This window comes from Balaenoptera musculus, chromosome 3, assembly GCF_009873245.2.
Source record: "Balaenoptera musculus isolate JJ_BM4_2016_0621 chromosome 3, mBalMus1.pri.v3, whole genome shotgun sequence".
Taxonomy (NCBI): Eukaryota; Metazoa; Chordata; class Mammalia; order Artiodactyla; family Balaenopteridae; genus Balaenoptera; species Balaenoptera musculus.
Window position 1 is genome coordinate 160,701,885 of NC_045787.1, and position 27,147 is coordinate 160,729,031.

At 43.3% G+C, this 27,147-nt stretch overlaps 1 protein-coding gene across 1 annotated transcript; it reads left to right on the forward strand.

Annotated features, from left to right (window-relative positions):
* The first annotated feature begins 421 nt into the window (after positions 1-421).
* Positions 422-25,739, forward strand: LOC118891826 (mucin-16-like). The gene is made up of 18 exons (XM_036845583.1): positions 422-535; positions 2,434-2,564; positions 2,660-2,727; positions 5,285-5,457; positions 8,832-8,867; positions 9,828-9,893; positions 10,972-11,093; positions 11,195-11,262; positions 11,424-11,596; positions 13,414-13,544; positions 13,903-13,970; positions 14,789-14,937; positions 16,471-16,631; positions 17,546-17,613; positions 21,917-22,083; positions 23,853-23,894; positions 24,097-24,176; positions 25,573-25,739. The coding sequence occupies exons 1-18, from the start codon at positions 439-441 to the stop codon at positions 25,669-25,671; spliced, it is 1,899 nt and encodes a 632-aa protein (XP_036701478.1). The 5' UTR covers positions 422-438; the 3' UTR covers positions 25,672-25,739.
* The last annotated feature ends 1,408 nt before the right edge of the window (positions 25,740-27,147 follow it).

Below are 27,147 nucleotides of genomic sequence, written 5' to 3' on the forward strand. Positions count from 1 at the left end.
CTTTACTGAATTTGTTACAGTATTGCTTCTGTTTTATGTTTTGGTTTTTTTGGCCGCGAGGCATGTGGGATCTTAGCTCCCCGAACAGGGATTGAACCCGCACCCCCTGCATTGGAAGGTGAAGTCTTAACCACTGGACTGCCAGGGAAGTCCCCCTTCACTCCTTTCTTAACCTTCTCTCATCATCTTACTCTTTCTGCCTCTCTCTGCAGGTTATAACCATCAGTACTGGATCCCCACCACCAGCAGTGAGTAATGAGGGCTCAGATATTCCCATGACCCTGGGACCCTTCCTCCCTCAGCCTGCTCCCTGGGAGGAAAGTATGCCCCATCCCCCAGATCCTTAGCCCCACAATAGCCTCAGACCAGCAAAAGTCTCAGGTTAAGCCAAGGTAGAGATGCAAGTTTCCATTAATAACTCTAGCCTCTCGTTGCTTCATGATAGGATCCAACAATTTTATTCTTTCAGCTCCGGTGACCTCTACATTCTCTCCAGGACCTCCAACAACTCTGACCTCCACCCCCAGCTCTACAGGTAGGAATCTAATCTCTGGGTCTCATGAAATTTCAAATCCCATCTAGTGGCTGATGGATTCTTGCATGGTCTGGACCCTGATGCCCACGCAGCCCCAGCCTGTCCCACTGTCTACCTTGCTCCCTAATCCAGCCTCACTTCTGTTCCTGCAGGGCCCAGACATCCTTCCATCCTCATGTACTTACTGTTTTTGGAACTCAGCTGTGCTTGGCTCCTCCTTGTCTTCCAAATCTCATCACAGCATGTTCTCGCTCAGACCGTCTCCTAGAAAATAGCTTTTCCCCATAGCTAATCTCTATTCTATTCCTATTGATATGAACATTTTCTTCCTGGAAATTACTGCTATTCTGTGTGCAAGGATGTGGATAAAAGGGAACCCTTGTACACTGTTGGTAGGAATGTAAATTGGTATAGTCATTGCAGAAAACAGTATGGAGGTTTCTCAAAAAACTAGAAATAGAACTACTATATGACCCAGCAATTCCACTCTTGAAAAAAACAAAAACTAATTTGAAAATATAACTGCACCCCAGCGTTCATAGCAGCATTATTTACAATTGCCAAGATATGGAAGCAACCTAAGCGTCCATCAACAGATGAATGGATAGAAAAAGATGTGTGTGTGTGTGTGTGTGTGTGTGTGTGTGTGTGTGTGTACAATGGAATACTACTCAGTCATAAAAAAGGACAAAATTTTGCCATTTGCAGCTACACAGATGGACTTGGAGGGTATGATGTTAAGTGAAATAAGTCAGACAGAGAAAGACAAATACTGTATGATCTCACTTATATGTGGAATCTAAAAAAATACAACAAACTAGTGAATATAACGAAAAAGAAGCAGACTCGCAGATGTAAAGAACAAAGTAGTGGTTACCGGTGGGGATGGGGGGAGGGGCAACACAGGGGTTGGGAAGTGGGAGGCATAAGCTACTGGGTGTAAGATAGGCTCAAGGATGTATTGTACAACATGGGGAAAATAGCCAATATTTTGTAATAACTGTAAATGGAAAGTAACCTTTAAAATTGTATAAAAGGGACTTCCCTGATGGTCCAGTGGTTAAGACTCCAAGCTCCCAATGCAGGGGGCACGGGTTCGATCCCTGGTCAGGGAATAAGATCCCACATGCCGTGCAGCACAGCCAAAAAAATAAAATAAATAAAAATAAATAAAATTGTTTAAAAAATTTAAGAATATTTTTAATAAATGTAAGCTTGTTAATAAAATACATGAGATGCACATTTTTAAAAAATTTTTCTTGGGGTATAGTTGATCTCCAGTGTTGTGTCAGTTTCAGGTGTACAGCAAAGTGAATCAGTTATACGTATACATATAGCTACTCTTTTTTAGATTCTTTTCCCATATAGGCCATTACAGAGTATTGAGTGGAGTTCCCTGTGCTATACAGTAGGTTCTTAATAGTTAGCTATTTTATATATAGTAGTGTGTATATGTCAATCCCAATCTCCCAATTTATCCCTCCCCCCTTTCCCCCCTGGTAACCATAAGTTAGGGTTAATAAAATATATAAGATGCACATCTTTAAAAATTACTGTTATTTTGATTTTCTTGACTGCTCAAGTATTTGTGGCTTAAGGCCTGAGCACAAAGGTCTTGGTCCCTCCTGTTCCTACAAAAATGTCCATGACATGTCAGCCTTTGGACACTCCAGGATAAGAGGGTTGAGGTTTCCTTTCAAGTTGATGTTGCACTTCTAGGACAAAGGTCCCTTCTCCTCCCCTGGCTGGCTGAGGAGGTGAGGAGGGGGGTATCCCAATGGGATATCTCAGTCTTCACCTACTAGACACTATGGGCAGAGAGATGGCACTAGTCCCTTCGCCCTTAAACAGCTCAGGCCTAAGACTGATGGGTCTCCTCTCTCTCTTTCTCCCTCCAGTTGCAAGCATGGGCCCAGCCCTGGTGCCATTCACCCTTAATTTCACCATCACCAACCTGTTCTATACCCCAGACATGGGGCACAGAGGCTCCGCAAAGTTCAACTTCACTGAGAAGCCTCTGAATCGCCTGGTAAGAGGCCTTCAATGCCTTCGCTGGCCTGCCTTGTCCTCACCCCACCCAGTCCCTCAGCCCCTCTTGCTCATGTGTCTCCCCCTTCTCCCCAGCTTGGTCCTCTGTTCAAGAACACCAGTATCGGCCCACTGTACTCTGGCTGCAGACTGACTCTGCTCAGGTAAGACTCCGCCCCTCCTCACAACCTGAGGGCTGCACTGTCACAGGCAAGCTCACCTGGAGGTGAAGACCTGAACGTGACAACTACAAGGTGAGAATCATAAATGACTGGGGCCTTCCAGGAATTCAGCGGAGAAGACATACACCCTGGCTGAGTGTATCAGAGAGGGCTTCCTGAAAGAGGTGGCTGTCAAAGGTCTTAAATTATTTGGATAAGCAGATGCATGGAGCATTCACACTCAGCAGTCAGAAAGGGCAACACTGACTCATTAAACAAACATGAAGTGAGGTACCTCAGGACACGCCCTGTGACAGGTGCTAAGGGCACTGAGAGAATCAGTCATGGGCCCTTCCCTCAAGGTGCCCCCAGTGTAGAGAGGACAACAGCCATATGGACTTAAAACTATAATATGAATGTGGTTAGTACAATGATAAAGCACTTCACAGTGGCCATAGGAGCCCAGAGAATAGACTCTTAGCTCCATCTAGGGGGCTGAGTGGAGGCTGGCTGGAGAAGGTGATGCCTGAGCCAAGTGTTGACAGTCGAGTGTGCATTTGCCAGAAGAAACACTGGCATGGATATTTCAAGGGCTGGCATACCTTAAGTAATGAGATAGATGTGAGAAATATCATGGTACATGAGAAAAGGTCTGTGAGAGTAGAGTGTGAGGCAAACTGAATGAATGAGGGAGGAGGGAAGAAGGGAGGAAGGGAAGCGGGGAGGGAGGGAAGAAGAGAGAGAGAGGAAGGAAGAAAGGAAGGAAGGAAGGGGAAAAGAAAGAGCTAGAGAAAGAGGTTGCTGAGTGGATAGATAAATTAAGTGTAGTTGCATGAATGGCGGATGAATTGTGGGATGAGTTTGGACTAGTAAATATCATCAAAAGTTCAGATTGGAGCTGGGGCCAAAGGTCATACTAAGGAATTTTCACAGTATTTTGCACAGCAAAAGTGCAGCTTGCAGGATTTGTGAGATCTTAGTTCCCCGACCAGGGGTTGAACCCGTGCCCCCTACAGTGGAAGTGCGGTGTCCTAACCACTGGACCACCAGGGAATTCCCAAGGTCAAGCATTAATGGTCTCAGTGTCCAAATACATGACATCACACCCTGTTTCTGTCACTAGCTGTGTGATGCTTGGGAAGTTCTTTAATATCTGCATGACTTTGTTTTCTCAATTATAAAGTGGGAATCATATCAGCATCTAGCTCATAGAGTTGCTGAAAAGATAGATAAAAAGAGATAGCAAATGTAAAAATAGATCACCCAGTAGGTGTTCCATAAATATTATCAACTAGTAGGTGTTCCATAAATATTAGTTATACTTACTCAAAGCTGTAGGAAACCATGCAACCATCGTAAGCAGAGTCTGAAATGGTGTAGTTTATTTTAAGTAGAACACTGGTAGGTATGGGGGTGGAAAAATTTGCTGTGATGAGGGAACAGCAGGTGGGGAGACCAGTGAGATGTCAGACTGGACCTGATATTGCTTGGATGGGGGGGGACAAAGGATGGAGAATGTCCAGAAAGCCTCCTACATCTCTGGCTCTGGCACTGATATAGAAACGTGGGAGAAGGAGCAGGTTCTGCATTTTTAGGAGGGAAGATAATAAACTTAATTATCTTCCCATTGGAATCTAATGGGTCTGGAAGACATCCTTGAGGCTGTTGGTTATGTGGCACAGAGCTCAAGAGGGAGGTCTTGGCTAGAGAGAGAGAAACTGGATTTCATGATAATAAAGCTGGTAGCTGAAAAAAGTGAGTATGAACCGAATAATCCAAGAAGAATGAGGGGAAAAAGAAGAGAAGTTGGCTGAGGGTGAAGACGTGAAGATCAATCACTTTATGGAGTAGGAAGGTACCTAGACGAAGAGGACCCAGAAAAGACCATGGCTGAGAAACCAGACAAGACCCAGTAAAGAGAAATGTCATAAACCAAAGCGGGGGTGGGGCGGGGGTGGGGATCAGTCTAAAGGAGGGAGATTTTTACCGACAAGGGTTCTTCGCCTCCTTAATCAACAGAAATTGATGAGAGGCCAGACAAGAAATTCAGGCAAGGCTTTATTGGGGCCCCTGCTGTGGCAGGGGGTAGCAAGAACAAGCAATAGGTCCCCTTGCTTGCTCACTCCCCAAGATGGGGGACGAGTTGGATAAGCAGATGCACGAGGGTGGCTTATATGGGGTGAGGGGAGGGGTGTGTCCAGGGATGGGGCTGGAGGGGTGGCTTGGGTGTTTTGCCCACCCCTTTGGTGGTGTTGTGTGCAGGGGGCATGCGCAGTACCCTGCTTGTGCTCCCAACCCCTTGCTTTTGCTCCTGGCTCTTCAGAAGTGGCAGTTGGGTATTTTGGTCTCTTTGTATCTTGTTGTCCATAATTTGCCCCAACTGTGCATGCACGCAGTTATTTTTAGTCCCTTATACTTTCTTTGTATTTTGTTGCTTGAGGAGACATTTGTCCAGGTGCAAGCACGGCAGTAAATGGTCCCAGCTGGTCTCAAGATGAACAAATTATATAACTCTCCCACACCTCTGAATGTCCCTATTCCTCTGTCCCTGCCACCCTAGGACTGAAAAGGATGGGGCAGCAACTGGAGTGGATGCCATCTGCACCTACCATCCTGACCCCATGCATCCCGGGCTGGACAGAGAAAAGTTGTACCAGGAGCTGAGTCAGCTGACTCATGGAGTCACCCAGCTGGGCACCTACACCCTGGACCGTAATAAGCTCTATGTCAATGGTGAGTGTCCATGTGGGGCCAGGGTCTCCTACAGTCCATGTCTCTCTATACCAGTAATTCTCAACTGGGGAAGATTCTGCACCCCAGGGGATACTTGGCAACATCTGGAGACATTTTCAAGTCATGATTGGTGGGGTGCTAATGACATTTAGTGGGTAGAGGCAGGAAGTGCTACTAAACATCTCACAATGTGCAAGGCAGCTCCTCACCAAAATGAATTCTCTAGACAAAAATGTCAAAAATGCTGAGTTTGGACTTCCCTGGTGGCGCAGTGGTTAAGAATCTGCCTGCCAGTGCAGGTGACACGGGTTCGAGCTCTGGTCCGGGAAGATCCCATGTGCCACGGAGCAGCTTAAGCCCGTGGGCCACAGCTGCTGAGCCTGCACTCTAGAGCCCGCCAGCCACAACTACTGACCCCCGTGCCACAGTTACTGAAGCCCGTGCGCCTAGAGCCCATGCTCCTCAACGAGAGAAGCCATCGCAATGAGAAGCCCGCACACTGCAACGAAGAGGAGCCCCTGCTCGCTGCAACTAGAGAAAGCCCGTGCACAGCAACGAAGACCCAACACAGCCAAAAATAAATAAATAAAATTAATTTATTAAAAAAAATAATAAGCCCCAAGGTAATGCTAGATTTGTACCAGAACTGTGAATCTGTGTACAGCAATTTCTCAAACTCGGCATTTTTTTTTTTTTTTTTTTACTATTTTTATTTATTTATTTATTTTTGGCTGTGTTGGGTCTTCATTTCTGTGCGAGGGCTTTCTCTAGTTGTGGCAAGCGGGGGCCACTCTTCATCGCGGTGCGCAGGCCTCTCACTATCGCGGCCTCTCTTGTTGCAGAGCACAGGCTCCAGACGCGCAGGCTCCGTAGTTGTGGCTCACAGGCCTAGTTGCTCTGTGACATGTGGGATCTTCCCAGACCAGGGCTCGAACCCGCGTACCCTGCATTAGCAGGCAGATTCTCAACCACTGTGCCACCAGGGAAGCCCCTTTTTTTGGGGGGGGGGCTGCGTTGGGTCTTCGTTGCTGCGCACGGGCTTTCTCTAGTGCGGCAAGTGGGGGCTACTCTTCGTTGTGGTGCGCGGGCTTCTCATTGCAGTGGCTTCTCCTGTTGCGGAACACGGGCTCTAGGCACGCGGGCTTCAGTAATTGTGGCTCGCGGGCTCCAGAGCGCAGGCTCAGTAGCTGTGGTGCACGGGCCCAGTTGCTCCGCGGCATGTGGGATCTTCCCAGGCCAGGGCATTGGCAGGCAGATTCTTAACCACTGTGCCACCAGGGAAGCCCTCACATTTTTTTTAATACATCATGCTTAAGTGGGATCCATTCCAGGAATACAAGGATAGTCCAACATCTACAAATCAATCAATGTAATACAACACACCAACAAAGGAAGGATAAAAATCACATGATCATCTCAATAGATGCAGAAAAAGCACCTGATAAAATTCAACACCCATTCATAACAAAAAACCCCATCGAAGATGGTACAGAGAGAACACATCAAGCCCATCTATGACTAACCCACAGGCAACATCACACTCAATAGTGAAAAGCTGAAAGCCCTTCCCCCAATACCAGAAACAAGACAAGGATGCCCACCCTCACTACCTATACCCAACATAGCATTGGAAGTCCCAGCCACAGCAAACAGACAAGAAAAAGAAACAAAAGACACACAAACCAGAAAAGAAGAAGAAAAACCATCACTACCCACAAATGACATAACATCTAATTCTAAATTCTACAACCGTTAGGGGTAATTTTTAAAAAATCACTGACCTCTTTTATTTCTTCCTTCTATTTGATAATTTAAGACATTATCATTTTATTTAAATCTGCAACTGTAATGACTAATAATTTTGCTTTTATTTTTTACATACACATATTTCCACTCTTTTTTTTTTTTTTAGATTCTTTTCCCATATAGGCCATTACACAGTATTAAGTAGAGTTTCCTGTGCTCTACAGCCCCACTTTTCACTTTTGACCAGGATGGGTTTCTCTCTTGGTTGGGGCCCCGATGCCAGAAAGGCACTCTGAACACCTAGGAGATCCAAGCTTCGGACACACTGGGCATCAGCCTAGAATCCAGGAAGAAAGAGCATTTGGAAGGGTGACCCTTAACGGGGGCTCTGAGGGTCAACGCACAGCTGTGGTGAGGTTGACTGAAATTACTCAGCTTCCCTCCTCTCTGTCCCCAACCTAGGAATAGAGTTTGGCAACTCACACTTTCTTATTGCCGTTGCCCCATCAGGCGGGCAGGAGACATCCTGGTCCCATCAGGCGGGCAGGAGACATCCTGGACTCCTATTTTAGCAAAGAGGAAAACAGAATTACAGAGAAGGGACGGGAACTGTCCACACCCACAGTAGGTTTTTCACCAATCTAGGTCCTGAGGTTCTTCTGAGTTCACATTTTTTCCCTTCACCTTGGCCACTGCAGGGGCCAGTTTAAGACTCCCCCCAGGGCTTCCCTGGTGGCGCAGTGGTTGAGAATCCGCCTGCCAATGCAGGGGACACGGGTTCGAGCCCTGGTCCAGGAAGATCCCACATGCCACGGAGCAACTGGGCCCGTGAGCCACAATTACTGAGCCTGCGCGTCTGGAGCCTGTGCTCCGCAACGAGAGAGGCCACGACAGTGAGAGGCCCGCGCACCGCGATGAAGAGCGGCCCCCGCTTGCCACAACTAGAGAAAGCCCTCGCACAGAAATGAAGACCCAACACAGCCATAAGTAAATTAAAAAAAAAAAAACAAAAACTGGGCCTCAGCAAGGAGGCTTCAACAATTTAAAAAAAAAAAAAAAAGACTCCCCCCAGCCCCTTGTAAGCTGCACAACTTATATGCTTCATTGTGTTCACTCATTCAGCATTTACCAAGCATCTACTATAAGCCAGGCCTTGTGCCCGACACCAGAGACAGACAGGCTACATGTACAACCTATCCTAATGTAAGCTCCAGTGGGGCAAAGACTGTTTGATTCGGCAGTATATTCCCCAAATGTAAATGGAACCTGACACGTTGTAAGCTTTCTGTAAATATTCACTGGATGTAGGGATAGATTGGAGGGAGGTTGGAAGGGCAGATGGCAGGGTGGATGGATATTTGGGGGCAAAAATGTGTGAACATAAATATTATGAGAGTCTCTTGTTGGGGGCTTGCTGGTGAGGTGGGTAAGGAAGGGTCATCTCTAATCCAAAGGTCAGGAAAGCCTTTATAGTGGAGACGACATTTGAGTCTGATCCTAGAAGATGCATAGATGCTCACCTGGTACAGAGGGAATGACATCCAGAAAGATGCCCCACATGGACAAAGGCAGGGATATCTGGGCTTGTTCCTCAGCCTCCCCTTAATGTGTGACTTTTTTGTTTCCAGGTTATAATGAACATGGTCCAGATGAGCCTCTTACAAGTATGTATCTTTTCATCCACTGTCCATTTCAGCCTCCAATGGCCTTGAGCCAAACTTTTCTTCTCACTGACAAAGGGAGCTTGCCCCAAACTCAGGCTAGGTCTCCTGAGTGGGGGCAGGGTATCAGTGGGAGGAAGGATGCTGAGTCCTTTGTCTCTTTTTAGAGCTGAAGCCATGGTATTGGCTTTCCGAATTTTCCACACCCTTCTGGGTCGGAGGAAGAAATTTGAACGAGCGTTCGCTACAGAAATAAGGGTTCAGGTCAGATAATGACCTTGTAGTCCATGCCTCCTGATAACAAAACCTTTTAATAGGGGCTGCAGAATGGGCCTTGGTGTCAAGTTGCAAACTCTGGTGGCTACTCAGTGGTTTGGCCACATTTGTCCATTCACTCATCCAATGATCACTTCACCTATCTTTTCACCCATCCATTCTTCCATTCTCCTAGTTATCCCTTCTCTCAGACCTCTTCCTTCCTCCCTCCCTCCTTCCCTCCCTCCCGTCCATCCATCTATCCATCCATCCATCCAACCAACCATCCTTCTGCCTATTCACCTGTTTGTCTTTCTTTCCTTCTGCACTTCCATTCATCTCTCAACTTTTCTTCCTTGTGTTTATTCTTCTTTCCTTCTCTTTGACCCTCCTTCTGTCCATTCTTCCTCTGTCCGTCTAAGTATCCCGTCTGTCTGCCTGTATTTCTGCCCCTCCATCTGTCTGTCCTCTTTGTTCAGTCTCTTTCTTGTTTACCCACTCACACTCTCTTGGGTTCATTTCATTCACAGGTTTGCTCGTCCCTCTACTCACACAATCACTCCTTCGCTCACTCTCATTAATGGTAAACCTATGAATGGTTTCTAGAGCCCAGGTGAGCCTGGGGGCTTCTGGAGCCCAGGTAAGCCTGGAGGCTTCTCCCACTCTGTGGGGGGCTCTGTTCCTCCCTAATGACTGCACTTCCCATAGCTCCCGAACCAGCTACCATGTTCCTGCCTACTTCATCATCACCTGTGCAACCAGAATCCACCACAGGTATTGGGGGCCCCTTTTCCTTCCCAAGAGAAGCTCTCCAGCCCCACACATCCACTGGCCAACTGTAACACAGGAGCTGGGAGGCCAGGGGGTGCAATTCTGATTTTAGGGCAATCGTGCTGATCACAAATATTATACCAATAATTCAATCTGATGCTGGCCCTCATGGAGCCTCCAGTCTTGTGAGACTAACAGACTATTATAACATAATGTGGTATGGTCTTGGGATGAGGCACCTAGCACAATTTTGAAGGGAAAGGCTTTCTGGAGAAAGTTTCACATGACCTGAGTCTTTAAGAAAAAGTAGGACCCATCCAGGCAAATAGGGGATGAAAAGTTTTCCTAGCAGATGGGATTCCATGAGCAAAATGTCAGTGGTCAAAAGCAGCACAGTGTACGGGGAAAATTGAGAAGAATTTGGTTTGCATGAAGCTTAAAGCTTAACCTGGAGTAGATGGATAAATTAAGCTGAAAGGTTGGCAAGAACCAGATTAAGAAGGACTTCAAGTGCCAGATCGAAAAAAGTTGAACTTAGGGACTTCCCTGGCGGTCCAGTGGTTAAGACTCCACACTTCCACTGCAAGGGGCATGGGTTAGATCCCTGGCCGGGGAACTAAGATCTCACATGCCGCGTGGTGAAAACATTAATTAATTAAAAAGTTGAACTTAGTGCTGAAGGCCATAGGTAGCCACGGGTGATACTAGAGCAGTGGTGACAGTAGTGAGATTTTTATTTAAGAAAATTTCTTCTAGTGTTCAGTGTAGAGAACATCCTTTAGACAGGGCATCCAGTGAGTCTGCTGGGGTGTTGGTCCAGGTCAGAGAAGATAAGACCTAAGCTGGGACAGGAATGGAGAGAGGGGATGTATGTAGGAACCATTCTGCAAGTAGAATTGTGGTTAATTGGAGGTGAGAGAAGAGAAGCCGAGCAAATATGCTGGTTTTGACTTGGGTGACACCATTGGTGGGAGGTAGTGCTACTGGAAGAGAAGACAACAGATTATAATGAATGCAGGACTCTGATGTAGTCCCAGGTCAGGCCTCAGTGATAACCATCTATCCCCCTACCTTATTGCAGCTATGGGACACAACCTGAAGACCCTCACACTCAACTTCACCATCTCCAACCTTCCATATTCATCAGACATGAGCAATGGCTCAGCCATGTTCAACTCCACCGAGATGGTCCTGCAGCGCCTGGTGAGATGTTGGTCCTAGCAACCCCTGGTGGGATGATTCCCACCCAGCCCCTCTCCCAATCCCTGTCCTTTCTGTTCCTCATCCTTCTCCTACCTCCCCAGCTTGGATCGTTGTTCCAGAAGAGCAGCCTGGGCCCCTTCTACTCGGGTTGCAGACCAATCTCCCTCAAGTAAGACCTTTTCCTGAGCATTTGCCAGTAAGGACCACTTTGGGTGACTACCCCTTTCTCAGTCTTCCCACTGACCTCCCATTTGCTTCTCCCTCTTTCTGGCCCCACACCCAGAGGTTTCAAGACCTCTCTCTTGAGTCCCCACCTCTCTCTCTCCCCAGACCTGAGAAGGATGGTGCAGCCACCAGCATGGATGCCGTCTGCACCTACCACCCTGACCCCACGGGCCACAGGCTGGACAGAGAGCAGCTTTATTGGGAGCTGAACCAGCTGACCAGTGGTGCCACCCAGATGGGCTTCTACACCTTGGCCAAGGACAGCCTCTTCGTCAATGGTGAGTGTTCATGCTGAACTTGGACCTATAGTGATCATTACTTGTCACTGTTCTATTTTATTTCCTCTTGAACAAGTCAGTCAAAGTTTTATTTGAGGAGCACCCTCCCCAAACCTCCATGGGGAGGGTCTCTCCCGTCAGTTCAGGAAAACAGCACAAAATTCTTTGACCAAATGAATGTAATGAATTTTCATTCAATACCAAAATGTCTGACCCATGGGATCTCTTGGGATAGAGGTTCTTCTATGCGAGGTTCATCCATGCCAGTGGTTCTTATCTGGGGGTGATTCTGCCCCACCCCAGGAGATACTCAGCAATGTCTGGAGACATTTTTGATTGTCATAATGGGGGAGAGTGCTACTGGCATCTAGTGGATAAAGGCCAGATATGTAGCTAATATCCTCCAGTGCACAGGAGAACCTCACCACCGAGAATTATACAGCCTGAAATTTCAGTAGTTCTGAGGATGAGAAACCCTGCTGAACACGGTCTCATAGTTCCTAGCTGAGCACCAGACCAACACTTATCACTTCACAGCAATTATTTGTTTAATTATCCAATTCTATAAAATTAGTGTTTGTTTAATGTGGCACTGTATCCTCAGTTCTTAATATGTTGGCACATCATAGTACCCAATGAAACAGTGAACAAATGAAAGATGAGTATCTCAGCCCTAATATCTGGGGATCCACTGCAGTTCACATTTATTCATTCAACAGACTCATATGTGTGACCATTCTGTCCCAAGCCATGTTCTGGCCATGGAGATAGAATACACAGGTTCTGTCTCTGAAAAAGTCATAATCAAGTGAACTCAAGATTACTTAGGAAAAAAAAAAATTACTTAGGGACACAAGTGAAGTAAGTCAGAAGGAGAAAGACAAACACCATATGATATCACTTATATGTGGAATCTAAAATATAACACTAATGAAACTATCTATGAAACAAACAGACTTACAGAGAAGAGACTTATGGTTGCCATGGGGGAGGGGTGAGTTGGGAATTTGGGGTTAGCAGATGCAAACTATCATATATAGAATGGATAAACAAGGTCCTACTGTATAGCACAGGGAACTGTATTTAATATTCTGTGATAAACCATAATGGAAAAGAATATGAAAATATATATATATATATGTATAACTGAATCACTTTGCTATACAGTAGAAATTAACACAACATTGTAAATTAACTATACTTCAATAAAATAAATTTTTTTTTTAATATTACTTACGGGGACTTCCCTGGCGGTCCAGTGTTTAAGACTCTGTGCTTCCACTGCAGGGGGCATAGATTCGATCCCCGGTTGGGGAACTAAGATCCCACGTGTGGCATGGCATGGCCAAAAAATATATATATTACTTAAGGACACAAAAAAGGCAGAGACACTATTATTAACAGGGTGCCATGGGAGTGCAGAGATGGGGCAAGTCAAGGAGTGCCTCCTGAAACTGTACTAGGCACTGAACATGACAAGAACAAGATAGATGAATGCCTGCTCTCATGGAGCTCCACCTCAGTGGGCTCCTGAAGCAGAAATAGGAGTTTTCCTGGAAAAGAAAAGGGTGGAAGAGCATTCCAGGAAGCGGGAACTGCATAAGCACAAGCAGAAAAGCTCAGTTTAGGAGTTTCCTTATAAAATTCCCGTTTTCCCCCTCTACGGGGTGACTTTCCATTTGGAAGCCCTATAGTCCCCAACAGGTGGACCTGGTTTTGGTTGATTATGACAGTAGGTAGGGGCCCCCAGGCCACCATGCCTCTGTCCTAAAAGCTGAGAGTCTCCATCTGTCTTTTCTTCCTCTTGGTGGCTCCAGGCTATGCACCCCAGAGTTTATCTATCCAGAGCGAGTACCAGCTAAATTTCCACATCATCAACTGGAACCTCAGCAACCCAGACCCCACGTCCTTAGAGTACATTGCCCTGCTGAAGGACATCCAGGACAAGGTAGGGTCTCTCTCCCCTCTCCCATCTCTCCTTGCTCTGGGTGCCCCTCTCATTCCTCAGTCTGACTTACATCTGTTAAGTGATGGCTTCAACTCTTCACTTTACCCACATGTTCTGGGTTCTTTCAGATTCCAGGGGTCGTACCCTAGCTGCCTCCCCACTTCTCAGATGGGCAAACTGAGGCTCCGAAAGGGGAGCACTGTGCCTAAGGTCACACAGTGAGTTAAGGGCAGAGCCAGGATTGGAACTCAGGTCTCCCTTCCTTCAAGACCTATGTTTGCTCCTCCACTGGCTCCAGTGGCCCCCTCCAGCCCCAAGAGACCTCCATCTCACTCACTCTCCCTACCCTTTACTCCAGGTCACAAAACTGTACAGAGGCAGCCAGCTACAAGACAGATTCCACTCCTGCCTGGTCACCAACTTGACGTAAGTTGAGACTGGAAGCATTGGCTGAGCTGGCGGCTTGCGGCTCTGACCCCCTGTTGGCACACCCTTGAACTGGAAGGTTCATTGACATGGTGCCCATTCTTCCCCATGTCCCTGACAGCTAATCTTACCATCTCCTTCTGTACATCTTCGGGGTGCAGGAAAAGGATTAACCTCATGGAGCCACCAACCCCTTGCACCCACCTCCTTCTTGGGAAATACAACTTTCGGCTAATAATAGTCCAATAATAACATTTACCGTGGCCAGGCTCCCTGCTGAGTACTTTCATGCAAGATCATCTCATTTAATTCTCATAACATCCCCCAGGAAGTGAATGCAATGCTCATCCCCACATGGGAAGACTGAGGCTCAGAGAAGTGAACAGCCCAAGAGCTGTCAAAGTTGGGTTTGAACCCAGGTCTCTGAGGGATGGGTAGAGGAACTAGGACATCTATACTAGAGAGAGGGAGGATCATGGGACACGATGCTGACTTTGAATGTTACCAAACTTCAGTTCCTTTGTCTTTAAAATGGGAATAATTATAATAATAGCTTCCACCAGAGTGATGGGGAAGGAATGTGGAATTCACTTCTTAGAGGTGCACAGTAGACATTCATTATTGTTACTGTTATTGCTTCTATTCCCAACCCCTAGAAGTCTTTCCCTTTTTGGTCAGGGTCTCTTCTCTTGCCGGGGGGAAGAGGCAGTCAGATACCCACAGTGCTTGTCCTTAGGTCTTTGGCTCTATAAAACAGTAACTCAGGAGACACTGCTGGTGTTGGGTGCTGGCTGAGTTCCCATGGTCTCTGTTCCTAGGTTGGATCCCATGTCGGTCAGCATCAAGGCATTGTTCTCCTCCAATCTGGACTCCAGCGTGGTGAAGCAAGTGTTTCTAGGCAAGACCCTTAATGCCTCATCCTACTGGCTGGGTGCCACCTACCAGTTGACAGATGTGCATGTGACAGGTATGAGATAAAGTGGGGGAATAGGTTCATGGCTGGAAAAGATGGTTTTATGAAGAAGGATAGGGCTTCTGGGTAGCAGTGAAATGGAAAGAGGCTGCAGAGGAAAAAGGGGGGCTTTCTGGAAGCCCATGTTGATGATTCATGGCAATGTGTCATCCAACAGGATGCAGGAAGAGAAAATGCAGCGACTGCAACCAAGGAAATGGTTATTTTACATGTCAGTTTTTCTAACCCAGAATGTAAAGGACCCTGTGTTTCCTTCTTAGGCTGCAGTTATGAGTCATGCATTGGTTGATTCATTCATTCATTCAATGTATACGCCATGAAGATAAATAGGCACTGATGATACATTGTGATAACCACTATAACAGGGGAATTTCAAAAGTCTGTGGGAACCCCCAAAAGGGATACACAATTCTCTCTTGGAAAGTTTTCTAGAGGAAGTGATGAAGAAATTGAGATCTGAAGGAGAACAGGACCTAGCTGGGGGAAAGAGATGGGCAGCTGTGCTACATGTGTCTATAACCGAGAATATAGGAAGAACATGTCATTGGAGGAGGCTTTAAGAAGTTTGGTGTGGCTGGAGCATACACCTTGACATGAGACATGGGAAAGCTATAGCTGAAGATGTGGGCAGGGACTTTCCTGGGCACTGGAATGGTTTGTGGAGGAACAGGACACACTCAGAATTCTACTTTAGAAAGCGCATCCTCTCGGTGTTACAAGGACAATGATTGGGGATGGGGAGAAAGAACAGAGGCAGGAAGACACATTAGGAACCTAGGTCAGCAAAGGTGTGTGATAGATGCCCACTGAGATGGTCAGCACCTGCACCTGCCAACTGTGCCCCAGAGAAGCCCAAGCTCCTCTTCCCCACATCCTAGTGAATTCTCATAATGCTTGGTGGAGAGTTGGACAAGCAGACAGATGAGTGGATTCAAGGTGAACAGGCAGATGAACGGTCCTCTGTAGGCCACTTTTTTTTTTTAATTTTATTGAAGTACAATTGATTTACAATGGTGTGTTAACCTCTTCTGTACAGCAAAATGACTCAGTTATACACATATATATTCTTTTTCATATTCTTTTCCATTATGGTTTGTCACAGGATATTGAATATAGTTCCCTGTGCTATACAGTAGGACCTTGTTTATCGATCCTATATATAATAGCTTGCCTTTGCTAATCCCAAACTCCCATTCCCTCCCTCCCACATCCCCCTCCCCCTTGGCAACCACAAATCTGTTCTCTATGTCTGTGAGTCTGGTTTTGCTTCATAGATATGTTGATTTGTATCGAATTTTAGATTCCACATATAAGTGATATCATACGGTATTTGTCTTTCTCTTTCTGACTTGCTTTGCTTAGTGTGATCATCTCTAGGTCCATCCATGTTGCTGCAAATGGCATTATTTCATTCTTTTTGAGTGTAGCCCACTTCTAAAAACCCAGCTCAGTCCACATTGCCAGGAATAAGTAGACTGGCTGTAATGACTTCTTTGTTAAAAACTTCATACTTTCTTTTTATTCTAGAAGTGGAGCCATCAATTCATCTACCAACAGACCAACCAACAATCAGTCCCAGCTTCCAGAACTTCCAGCTGAATTTCACTGTCACCAACTTAATCTATTCCCAGGACATAGCCCCAGGCACCCCCAAACACCAGCGGAACAAGAGAAATATTGAGGATGCGGTGAGAATGGGGTTGTTTGTCCACTCTGTTCCCATGTAGAGACTGACCTATGGACACTGGGTAGTCAGAGGGTGACTTTTTTTTTTGGTGTGCACATTTATTTTTTTTTCAGTTTGGCAATCTGGACATTTTTTTTAACATATTTATTGGAGTATAATTGCTTTACAATGGTGTGTTAGTTTCTGCTTTATAACAAAGTGAATCAGCTATACATATATCCCCATATCTCCTCCCTCTTGTGTCTCCCTCCTACCCTCCCTATCCCACCCCTCTAGGTGGACACAAAGCATTGAGCTGATCTCCCTGTGCTATGCGGCTGCTTCCCACTAGCTATCTATTTTACATTTGGTAGTGTATATATGCTGGACATTTTTAAAAATTGAAGTATAGTTGATTTACAATATCATGTTAGCTTTGGGTGTACAGCACAGCGATTCAGATATATATATATATCCTTCTTCAGATTCTCTTCCCTTAAAGGTTAATACAAAATATTGAGTATAGTTCCCTGTGCTATACAGTAGATCCTTGTTGGTTATCTGGAGGGTGACTTTTTTTTTTAACAATTCATGAAGACAGGTTCTTATTCCCATTTTACAAACTAAGAGACAGCCATAGAGGGGTTCACTTGCTAGCCCAAGTCATACCCTGGAACAGGACCTGGACTAGTGTTTTCTTTTTCATTTTCGTGTTGTTTTTTTTTTTTGGCCGCACCACTCAGCATGCGGGATCTCAGTTCCCCGACCAGGGATAAAACCCGTGCCCCCTACAGTGGAAGCACAGATTCTTAACCACTGGACCAAAAAAAAAAAAAAAAAAAAATAGATGGGGAAGTGTGCTCTTTGATTAATTGGCATTCTCTGATGCCAATGGGCCATGGATGCTGACCAAGGAAATGTTGCCCTGTCTTTCAGCTCAACCAGCTCTTCCGAAACAGCAGCATCAAGAATTATTTTTCTGACTGTCAAGTTTCAGCATTCAGGTGAGTTCCAACTCAGGACACAATCACTATGGAGGTTTGTTCTGTCCTTTGAGAGTGTCCCACTGCCATAGTCTCTCAGTTCCTAGCTGTTATGGAGGGGAGCCCTAGGAATATAGAGCTGTTACCCAAACATCAGCTTGTTCCTGAACCAGTGAGTACAGCTGGCTAGAAACTCAGGAGAGCTTGTGTCAACCTAGGTAGACATGAAGGTGTCTGGTGCTGGGGGCCATGGAATATAGAGTGTAGCATTCATGTCTTAAGAAATCGGCCACTGAAGGCAGAATCCATGGGAGCTGGGGGGTTAGAACCAGATGACTTAGAATCCAGCAGTCTAACCGTGCTGTCCAACACTGTAGCCACTAGCCATAAGAGGCAATTAAAAACTTTTATACACCTCTTGGGATATGTTTAACATACCATAAAATTTACCTTTTTGACGTACATAATTTAGTGGTATATTTATATAGTGGTACAACTATCCCACTACCTAATGGAGGGAGGAACATTTTCATCACACCAAAAAGAAATCTTGTACCCACCCATTAGCAGTCACTCATTCTTCCCTCACCCCCACCTCCTAGCAAACAATTTACTTTCTCCCTCTGTAGATTTGCCTATTCTGGACAATAGGCATTCCATTTATATGAAATGTATATAAATGGAATCATACACTATGTGGTCTTTTGTGACTGATTTCTTTCACTTAGCATAATGTTCTCAGGATCATCCACGCTGTAACATATATCAGTCCTTCATTCCTTTTTAGGACTGAATAATATTCTGTTGGATGGCTGTACCACTTTTGTTTATCTGTACATCCACTGATAGACATTGGATTGTTTCCACTTTTTGGCTATTATGAATAATGCTGTTATGATCATTAATAGCCAAGTTTTTACGTGAACTTATGTTTTCAATGCTTTTGGGCATATAAATAGGAATGGGTATTGTAGGGTCATAGGGTAACTATGTTTAATTTTTGAGGAACTACTGAATTATTTTCTACAGAGGTTCCACCATTTTATATTCCCTTCAGCAATGTATGAAGGTTCCAAATTCTTCACATCCTCACCAACGATTAGTATTGTCCTTTTTTCCCCCACTATAGTCATCCTAGTGGGTGTGAAGTGGTAGCTCATTGTAGTTTTGATTTGCATTTCCCTAATGATTAGCAATGTTGAGCATTTCTTCATATATTTATTGGCCATTTTTATATCTTCTTTGGAGAATTGTTTATTCAAGCCCTTTACCCATTTTTAAAATTGATTTGTCTTTTTAATGTTGGGGTATAATAGTTCTTAATATAGTCTGGATACTAGACCCTTACAAGATACATGATTTGCAAATATTTTCTCCCATTTGAAAGGTTGGATTTTCATGTTCATAATAGTATCTTTTAAAGCACAACAGTTTTTCATTTTGGTGAAATCCAATTTATCTACTTTTTCCTTTGGATTCTTGTGCTTTTAGTACCATATCTAAGGAAGCAATGACTAATCCAAGGTTATGAAGATTTACTCTTATGTTTTCTTCCAAAGGTTATATAATTTTATCTCTTACATTTAGATCTTTAATTTATTTTCAGTTAATTTTTGTATATGCTGAGATAGGGGTCCAACTTCCTTCTTTTGCATGTGAATATCTAGTTGTCCCAGCTCTATTTGTTAAGTAGCCTATCCTTTCCCTGTTGTTTTGGAAACTTTGTTGAAAATCAGTTGTCCATAATTGCATGACTTTGCTTATAGACAGTAAATTTTATTTCATTGATCTGTATGTCTCTCTTTTTGCCAGTGGCAGTGTTTCGATTACTGTAGTTTAGTACTAAGTTTTGCAATTGGGAAGTGGCGCTGTCCAGCGTTGTTCTTTTTCCATATTGGTTTGGTTATTCGAGTCCCTTGAAATTCCATATTAATTTTAGTATCAGCTATCAATTTCTGCAAAAGAGCCAGCTGGGATTTTGATAGGGATTGAATTTAATCTTTAGGTCAATTTGGGGAGTGCTAGCATCTTAATAACATTAAATCCCCAATTCATGAATATAGGATGCCTTTTCATTTATTTAGGTCTTTTTAAAAGTCTTTGAACAAAGTTTTATAGTTTTGAATATACAAATCTTACATTTCTTTTTTTAAATTTATTCCAAAGTGTTTTGTACATTGCTTGATGCTATTGTAAATGGAACTGCTTTCTTAACTTTATTTTCAGAATGTTAATAACTAGTGTATAGAAATACAATATAGATTTTTGCATATTGCTCTTATATCCTACAATCATGCTGAGCTAATAGGATTTAGTAGTGTGTGTGTGTGTGTGTGTCTTTCTTGGGATTTTTCTATATACAATGTCATGTCATCTGCAAATAGAGAGTTTAACATCTTCTTTTCCAACCTAAATGCCTTTTATTTCTTTTTCTTTCCTAATTGGCCCCATAAGAACCTTCAGTATGATGTGAATAACATATAAGATGAGGGCAGACATACTTGTCTTGCCCTTGGTCTTAAGGGAAAAGTTTTTACTCTTCTACCATTAAGTATGATGTTAGGGGTAGTCTTTGCATGAATGTTCTTTATCAGGTTTGTAAAGTTTCTTTCTATTCCTAGTTTGTTGAGGTTTTTTTAATCATGAAATTATATTTTGTCAAATTCTTTTTTGTGTCTATTGAAAACGTGGGGAAAAAAAAGAAAACATGTGGTATTTGTCCTTTATTCTATTAATATGGTATGTTACATTGATCAATTTTTTTAGATATTAAGCCAACCTTTCAGCTAGAGGTAAGAGTTTAAGACCTTCTCAAGTCTTGCACAGCACTCTTGTGGTCTTCTAGATCCCCAGGAATACACTGGAGCTTTTCAAAGCCCCCTGTAGACATCTCATTCCCCAATTTTTTCTTTTAAGTTATTAGCTCACCTCTTGCTTGCCTCAACTGGTATTGCTCCCTTGGGCAGATATAGTGGAAAACAATTACCACCGACTGTGGCAAGTGCCATGGGGTTAGGCTTTCCTCACTAAACAAGCTCTGAACTACCATATGACCCAGCAATTCCACTACTGGGCATATACCCTGAGAAAACCATAATTCAAAAAGAGACATGTACCACAATGTTCATTGCAGCACTATTTACAATAGCCAGAACATGGAAGCAACCTGAGTGCCCACTGACAGATGAATGGATAAAGAAGATATGGCATATATATACAATGGAATATTATTCAGCCATAAAAAGAAACAAAACTGAGTTATTTGTAGTGAGGTAGATGGACCTAGAGTCTGTCATACAGAGTGAAGTAAGTCAGAAAGAGAAAAACAAATACTGTATGCTAACACATATATATGGAATCTTAAAAAAAAAAAATGGCTCTAAAGAACCTAGGGGCAGAACAGGAATAAAGACGCAGATGTAGAGAATGGACTTGAGGATACAGGGAGGGGGAAGGGTAAGCTGGGACGAAGTGAGAGAGTTGCACTGACATATATACACTACCAAATGTAAAATAGATAGCTAGTGGGAAGCAGCTGCATCGCATGGGGAGATCAGCTCGGTGCTTTGTGACCACCTAGAGGGGTGTGATAGGGACGGTGGGAAGGAGATGCAAGAGGGAGGGGATATGGGGATATACGTATACATATAGCTGATTCACTTTGTTATACAGCAGAAACTAACACAACATTGTAAAGCAATTATACTCCAATAAACAAACTCTGAGTCAAATAAAGACAAGCTCTGAAAATGAGGCTTTTTCAAGGAGCTGCCAGATAGGTCAAATAGTGACAATTCAATGGTGATGGGTCTTTTGGGGAGCTCTAAACCCATTATGGTTTTCAAAGTTACTGAGCCCCTTGTGAGAGCAGGATGAGAACTGTGCAAGTTATAACACCGTAACGTTTACTCCATTTACCAAGATTCAAACATTTTTTCTTAACTAAATGCTGCTTGAATTGTTGCAAGCCTTCGGTTAATTTCTAGACTTCTGAAAAAGTTGATTTTGACCATGTTTGCCAGTGTTCTCATTCTTTTCACGGATTTTCAGAAGTCCTTACTCCAACATTTCAAAATGTTCTCCCTGCAGCTACTTATTTATAAATTAATTCAATTAAATAAAATGAGACATTCAGTTTCTCACTCACACTAGCCATATTTTAAGTGTTCGATAACAAAATGGGGCAAATAATGACTGTATTGGATAGTACAGACACAAATGTTTACATCATTGCAGAAAGTTCTCCTAGACAGGACTAGAACCAGGGAACCAGGAACCGGGGTAGAATTCCAGATACCCTTGTTCATCCCTTGTGTCCTTCCAGGTCTGAGGTCCCCAGCAACCACACTGGGGTAGATGCTCAGTGTAACTTCTCACCATTGGCTCAGAGACTGGACAGAGTTGCCATCTATGAGGAATTCCTGCAGCTGACCAAGAATGGTACCCAGCTGCAGAATTTTATCCTGGACAGGAATAGTGTCCTTGTGGATGGTAAGGCTCCCTGATCATTGGGGCAGAAGTGGGGGCTTCTAATTTCCTCACATGGGGACTTTCCTGGGAATCTGGAGACTTGGGGATGAGTCAGCACTGAACTTTCCCAGGCTGGCAGGAGGTGCATACTCCCACAGATTTTACCCACTACTGAGGGATAGGAAAGGACATTCAGTGGGATATAGGAGACACTCGCCTTCTCCTAGACTGCACCATGCAATAGAACTTTCTTAGTGAAGGAAATGTTATATATCTGTGCTATCCAGTGCATAAGCCACATGAAGCTCTTATTTAAGCATGGCCATTGTGACTGGCTTTTATGGTTAATGATTTTTAATAGTACTGACTACCAGATTTTTTAAATTTCACTTAATTAAAATTAATTTTAATTTAAAAAGGCACTTGTTGAAGTAAGTCAGAAAGAGAAGAACAAATACCATATGCTAACACATATATATGGAATCTAAAAGAAAAATGGTTCTAATGAACCCAGGGGTAGGACCGGAATAAAGACGCAGACGTAGAGAATGGACTTGAGGACACGGGGAGGGGGAAGGGTAAGCTGGGACAAAGTGAGGGAGTAGCACTGACATATATACACTACCAGATGTGAAATAGATAGCTGGTGGGAAGCAGCTGCATAGCACAGGGAGATCAGCTCGGTGCTTTGTGACCACCTAGAGGGGTGGGATAGGGAGGGTGGGAGGGAGACACAAGAGGGAGGGGATATGGAGATATATGTATACATATAGCTAATTCACTTTGTTATACAGCAGAAACTAACACACCATTGTAAAGCAATTATACTCCAATAAAGATGTTAAAATTTTTTTTTAATTTAAAAAAAATTTTTTTAAAGTAAAAAATTAATTAATGAATTAATTAATCACATCATATATTTTGTAAACCTGGTTTGAATGGAAGTAAGAATAAACCTCCAAGTGGATATAGGAAAAAAAATGAAAAATTAAATTAAATTAAATAAATAAATAAAAAAGGCACTTGTTCCTGCTCGTATCAGTCAGCACATCTTAAGAATTTGCCCGGGGTTGTATGAGCAGGCGGACCTGAAACCCTCTCCCGTTGCCCAATGGGTGCTATGTGTCCCTACCCTCATAGAGTTTGTGTTGCAGTTGGAAATAACAAGAATAGGAAATTTAAAATTATAAATTATTTGATGTGAACCAATCCATACTTGGGAGTGGTAATCAGAAGGCTTCCTGGAGGAAGTTACAGTATAGGTGAATCCTGGAAAATAAGCATTAAAAACTCAGTAAAGAAGGGAGTGAATGTATTCATAGCCAGAGAAGAGAGTTTTGAGTGGGAATTTATAAATTTAAAGAGATCCCATGGTCTTGTCAACTGTGATGATCCATTCTCCCCTCCACTAGCATAAGATGGTCCAGCCCATCATCAGTCATCCATTCCCAGAGGTATGATTTGAAATATCACTCTTGTAGTGTGATAATGGCTTTGTTATTATGTAGCAAAATATCCTCATTTTCCGGTGATACAAACTAAAATGGAGTGAAACATCATTATGGCTACATGACTTTAATATTTCAATGGAACTATGGGATGATGCAAGGGTAGCAAGTGTTAATAATTTATACATTGGGTATGATACTGTTTTAACTGGATAAATTATATATTGTTATTTCTAGGTGATGGACGTTTATAATGTGGTTCTATTTTTCTGTGTATTTGAAAAGTTTTATTTAAAAAAGTAAAACACACTCACATGCATTCTCCATTTCATTCACTTTCAGGGTATTCTCCCAACAGAAACAATGTCTTGACTGAGAATTCGGGTAAGCCTCAAAGACGCTCCAGGCCAGGATGGGGAGGGAATATTTTGGTTCTCTGCCTCACTAAAGGGAACCATGTACCCAGGGTATTGGATGACGATGAATGTTGGCCAACCCACGCTAAGGACTTTGAGGCACAGTAGGGGGAATCAGGAGCCCTAGGGGAACGATAGGAGGTGGCTCACACAAGCACTTGTCTCCCCAGATCTCCCCTTCTGGGCCATCATCCTCATCTGTCTGGCAGGACTCCTGGGGCTCATCATATGCCTGATCTGCTGTTTCCTGATAAGCAAGGAAGTGTTGTTGTCTTCTTACTATCAGGTTGTAAGAGCCCTTTATATATTACAAATACCTGTCTTCTGCTGGGGATATGTTTTGCAAATATTTTCTCCTAGTCTGCGTGTAGTTTGCCTTTTCCTTTTCTTAATAACATTAGTCATTAGGGAAATGTAAATGAAAGTCATAATGAGATACCACTACACATGAGAATGGCTAAAATTAAAAAGATGATAACAAGTGTCGGTGAAGATATGAAGCAACTGGAACTCGCATATAGTGCTGGTAAAACATAACATGGACACATCTTTAAAAGTTACATTGGGGGTAGTAGATGCAAACTATTACATATAGAATGGCTAAACAAGGTCCTACTGTATAGCACAGGGAACTATATCTAATATCCTGAGATTAAACCATAATAGAAAAGAATATAAAAGAATGTATATATGTGTATAACTGAGTCACTTTGCGGTACAGCAGAAATTAACACAACATTGTAAACCAACTATAGTTCAATTAAAAAACAAATTTTAAAAGAAGTTACTTACATCTATGCAACAATCCAGTCCTAGGAATTTATCCAAGAGAAATGAAAACATATGTCTATACAAAGACTTGTACACAGATGTTCATAATAATATTTGCACTAGCCAAAGACTAAAAACAACCCAGAAGTCCATCAACAGGGGAAGGGATAAACAAACTGTGGTATATCCACACAACTCAATACTATTTAGCAATAAACGTATTATTAACACATGCAATGTGTTAATAATAGAATTATTAACACATGCAATGATTAATCTCAAAATAATTATGCTGAATGAAAGAAGACAGATGAAAAAGAGTACTTACTGTATGATTCCATTTATAAACAAACTCTTGAAAATACTAGCTAATCTCTGAGGCCAGAAATCAGATCAGTGGTTGTCTGGGAATAAGAATGTGTTTGTAAATAGCAGGGGAGGAGGAACTGCAAAAGAACATGAGGACAATTGGGGGGATAATAAGCATTCCTTATTTCGATTGTGGGGATGGTTCAATAAGTTTATAATCCAAACTTATCAAATCATTCATTTTAAATGTATGCAGTTCACTGTATGTCAGTTATACATCAGTTAAGCTGGGGTGGGGGGGAGGAAAACAGAAGATATGAAGGGGATATCAGAGAGAAAATGGTAGAAAAAAAAAGTTAAAAGGAAGAGAGAAGAAGAGAAAGAGGTGAAAGCGGGAGAAAAGAGAGGAAAAGGGCTGGGAGAGAAAATTAAGAGAAAAAGAGAAAAAAGGAAGAGAGACACACAGGAACATCAGGTCTCTGTGGCTGTGGCCATGTCCCTCCCCTGTAGCCCCTGATACTTGGCAATGACTGGTCCATTCTGATGCCCTCTGCTCACCCTCACAGGTCACTGTTTCCAGGCAGAAGGAGGAGGAAGACTGCGAGGCTCAGCAACAACGCCTGGGCTATTACCTGCCACGCGTGGACCTGAGGAAGCTGCAGTGACATCTGCTTGAGTCCCCTTTACCCAGTCAGGTTCCAAAGGAGCTTGGCCGGAACAGAAATAAACCACATTGGTCAGACACAACCTCTGGGTCTTCCTTGACTTGGCCCCTACCTGGTTCACACTGTACTGAGATAAAAGTTTTCCCCTTCATTATGTCCTAAAGACAACTGCAACTTCTGTCTTATGGTTTCACACCATATCATCCCTCAGGGACACCAGGATTGGTGAAACAGGCACAGACATTGTCAATGAACAAAATCAACATCCCACTTAAGTGTGAGGTCTGCCTACCTAGTCACCCACTACACACGTCTCTCCTCGACTCCTGCGCAGCCATCACCCCATCTCTATTCCTCCATATTCTGCACCCCCTTCCCCGAAGCCCTGACAGTCTCAAGTTCCCCTTGTACTACTTCGTTCTCTGATGTTCAGATTCACCAGGACGTCCAGAAAATCTGCCTTGGCGACTCCTTTCCCTCATCACAGGTCCTCCAAGGTGGGAAACAGACCAAGAAGGAATGAGTGGGTCTGACATGACTCTGCAATCAGCCTTGGGACTTGGGAGCTGAAATGACTAGGTATCTGGGAAGACTGAATCCCTGAGTAATATCAAACGCTAGAGAGAGAGGGTCTGCTTTGGATTTAAAGATTAATAAAACTCAGGGGAAAGGTCTGAGAGAAAAAAAAGATAGTCTTTTTTTCATTTTTTTTTTTGCACTGAATCTAACCAAACAGTTAAAGCAGAAACTCCCTAACAGGCAGTGCGAAGCATCCCAGGCATGAAACAAATACTACAGATGCTCTATTATTGTTTAACACCTCGCTCTCAGAAACTATAAATCCCTCAGACAAAAGTAAGTCATGATAAAGAGGATTTGAATCATACAACATGCTTGATGAGGCAAACAGGCAAATAAATCCCAACAAGCAGTGACCTATTGTTAGATTAATGATGCTGAAAACAGTCTCTTTTGATATCATGATACCCCAAATGGCATGTCAATTTTCATGAATCAAATTTTCGACACATAAAAGTCTTTAAAAATGAGGAAAAGTTTGGTATCTCATTATATGCAACTCTGAATTAGCATGCAACGACACAAAAATAGAGACCTAGTAGTAGATATCTTATTTGAGAACATAATTATAACAGCTCTTTAATGAAATATTATTTTGGAATCTACTGGGTATTATACAAAAAAGGATAATCTATTGTGAAAAGGTAGGCTTTATTCTGTGATTGTAATAGGGCAAAAAAACTAAATAATCCCATAACTTTGATAACTCTCTATTGACTTTAAAATACAAATAAATAAATACATAGAGAGGAAAATGAGATAACAACATGAAGAGGAAAGATCTCCTCTTCTCACCAGAAACCAAATCACTCCCCTCAAAAAGATCACTGTCTAGGGAATTCCCTGGCAGTCCAGTGGTTAGGACTCAGCGCTTTCACTGCCCGGGTTTGATCCCTC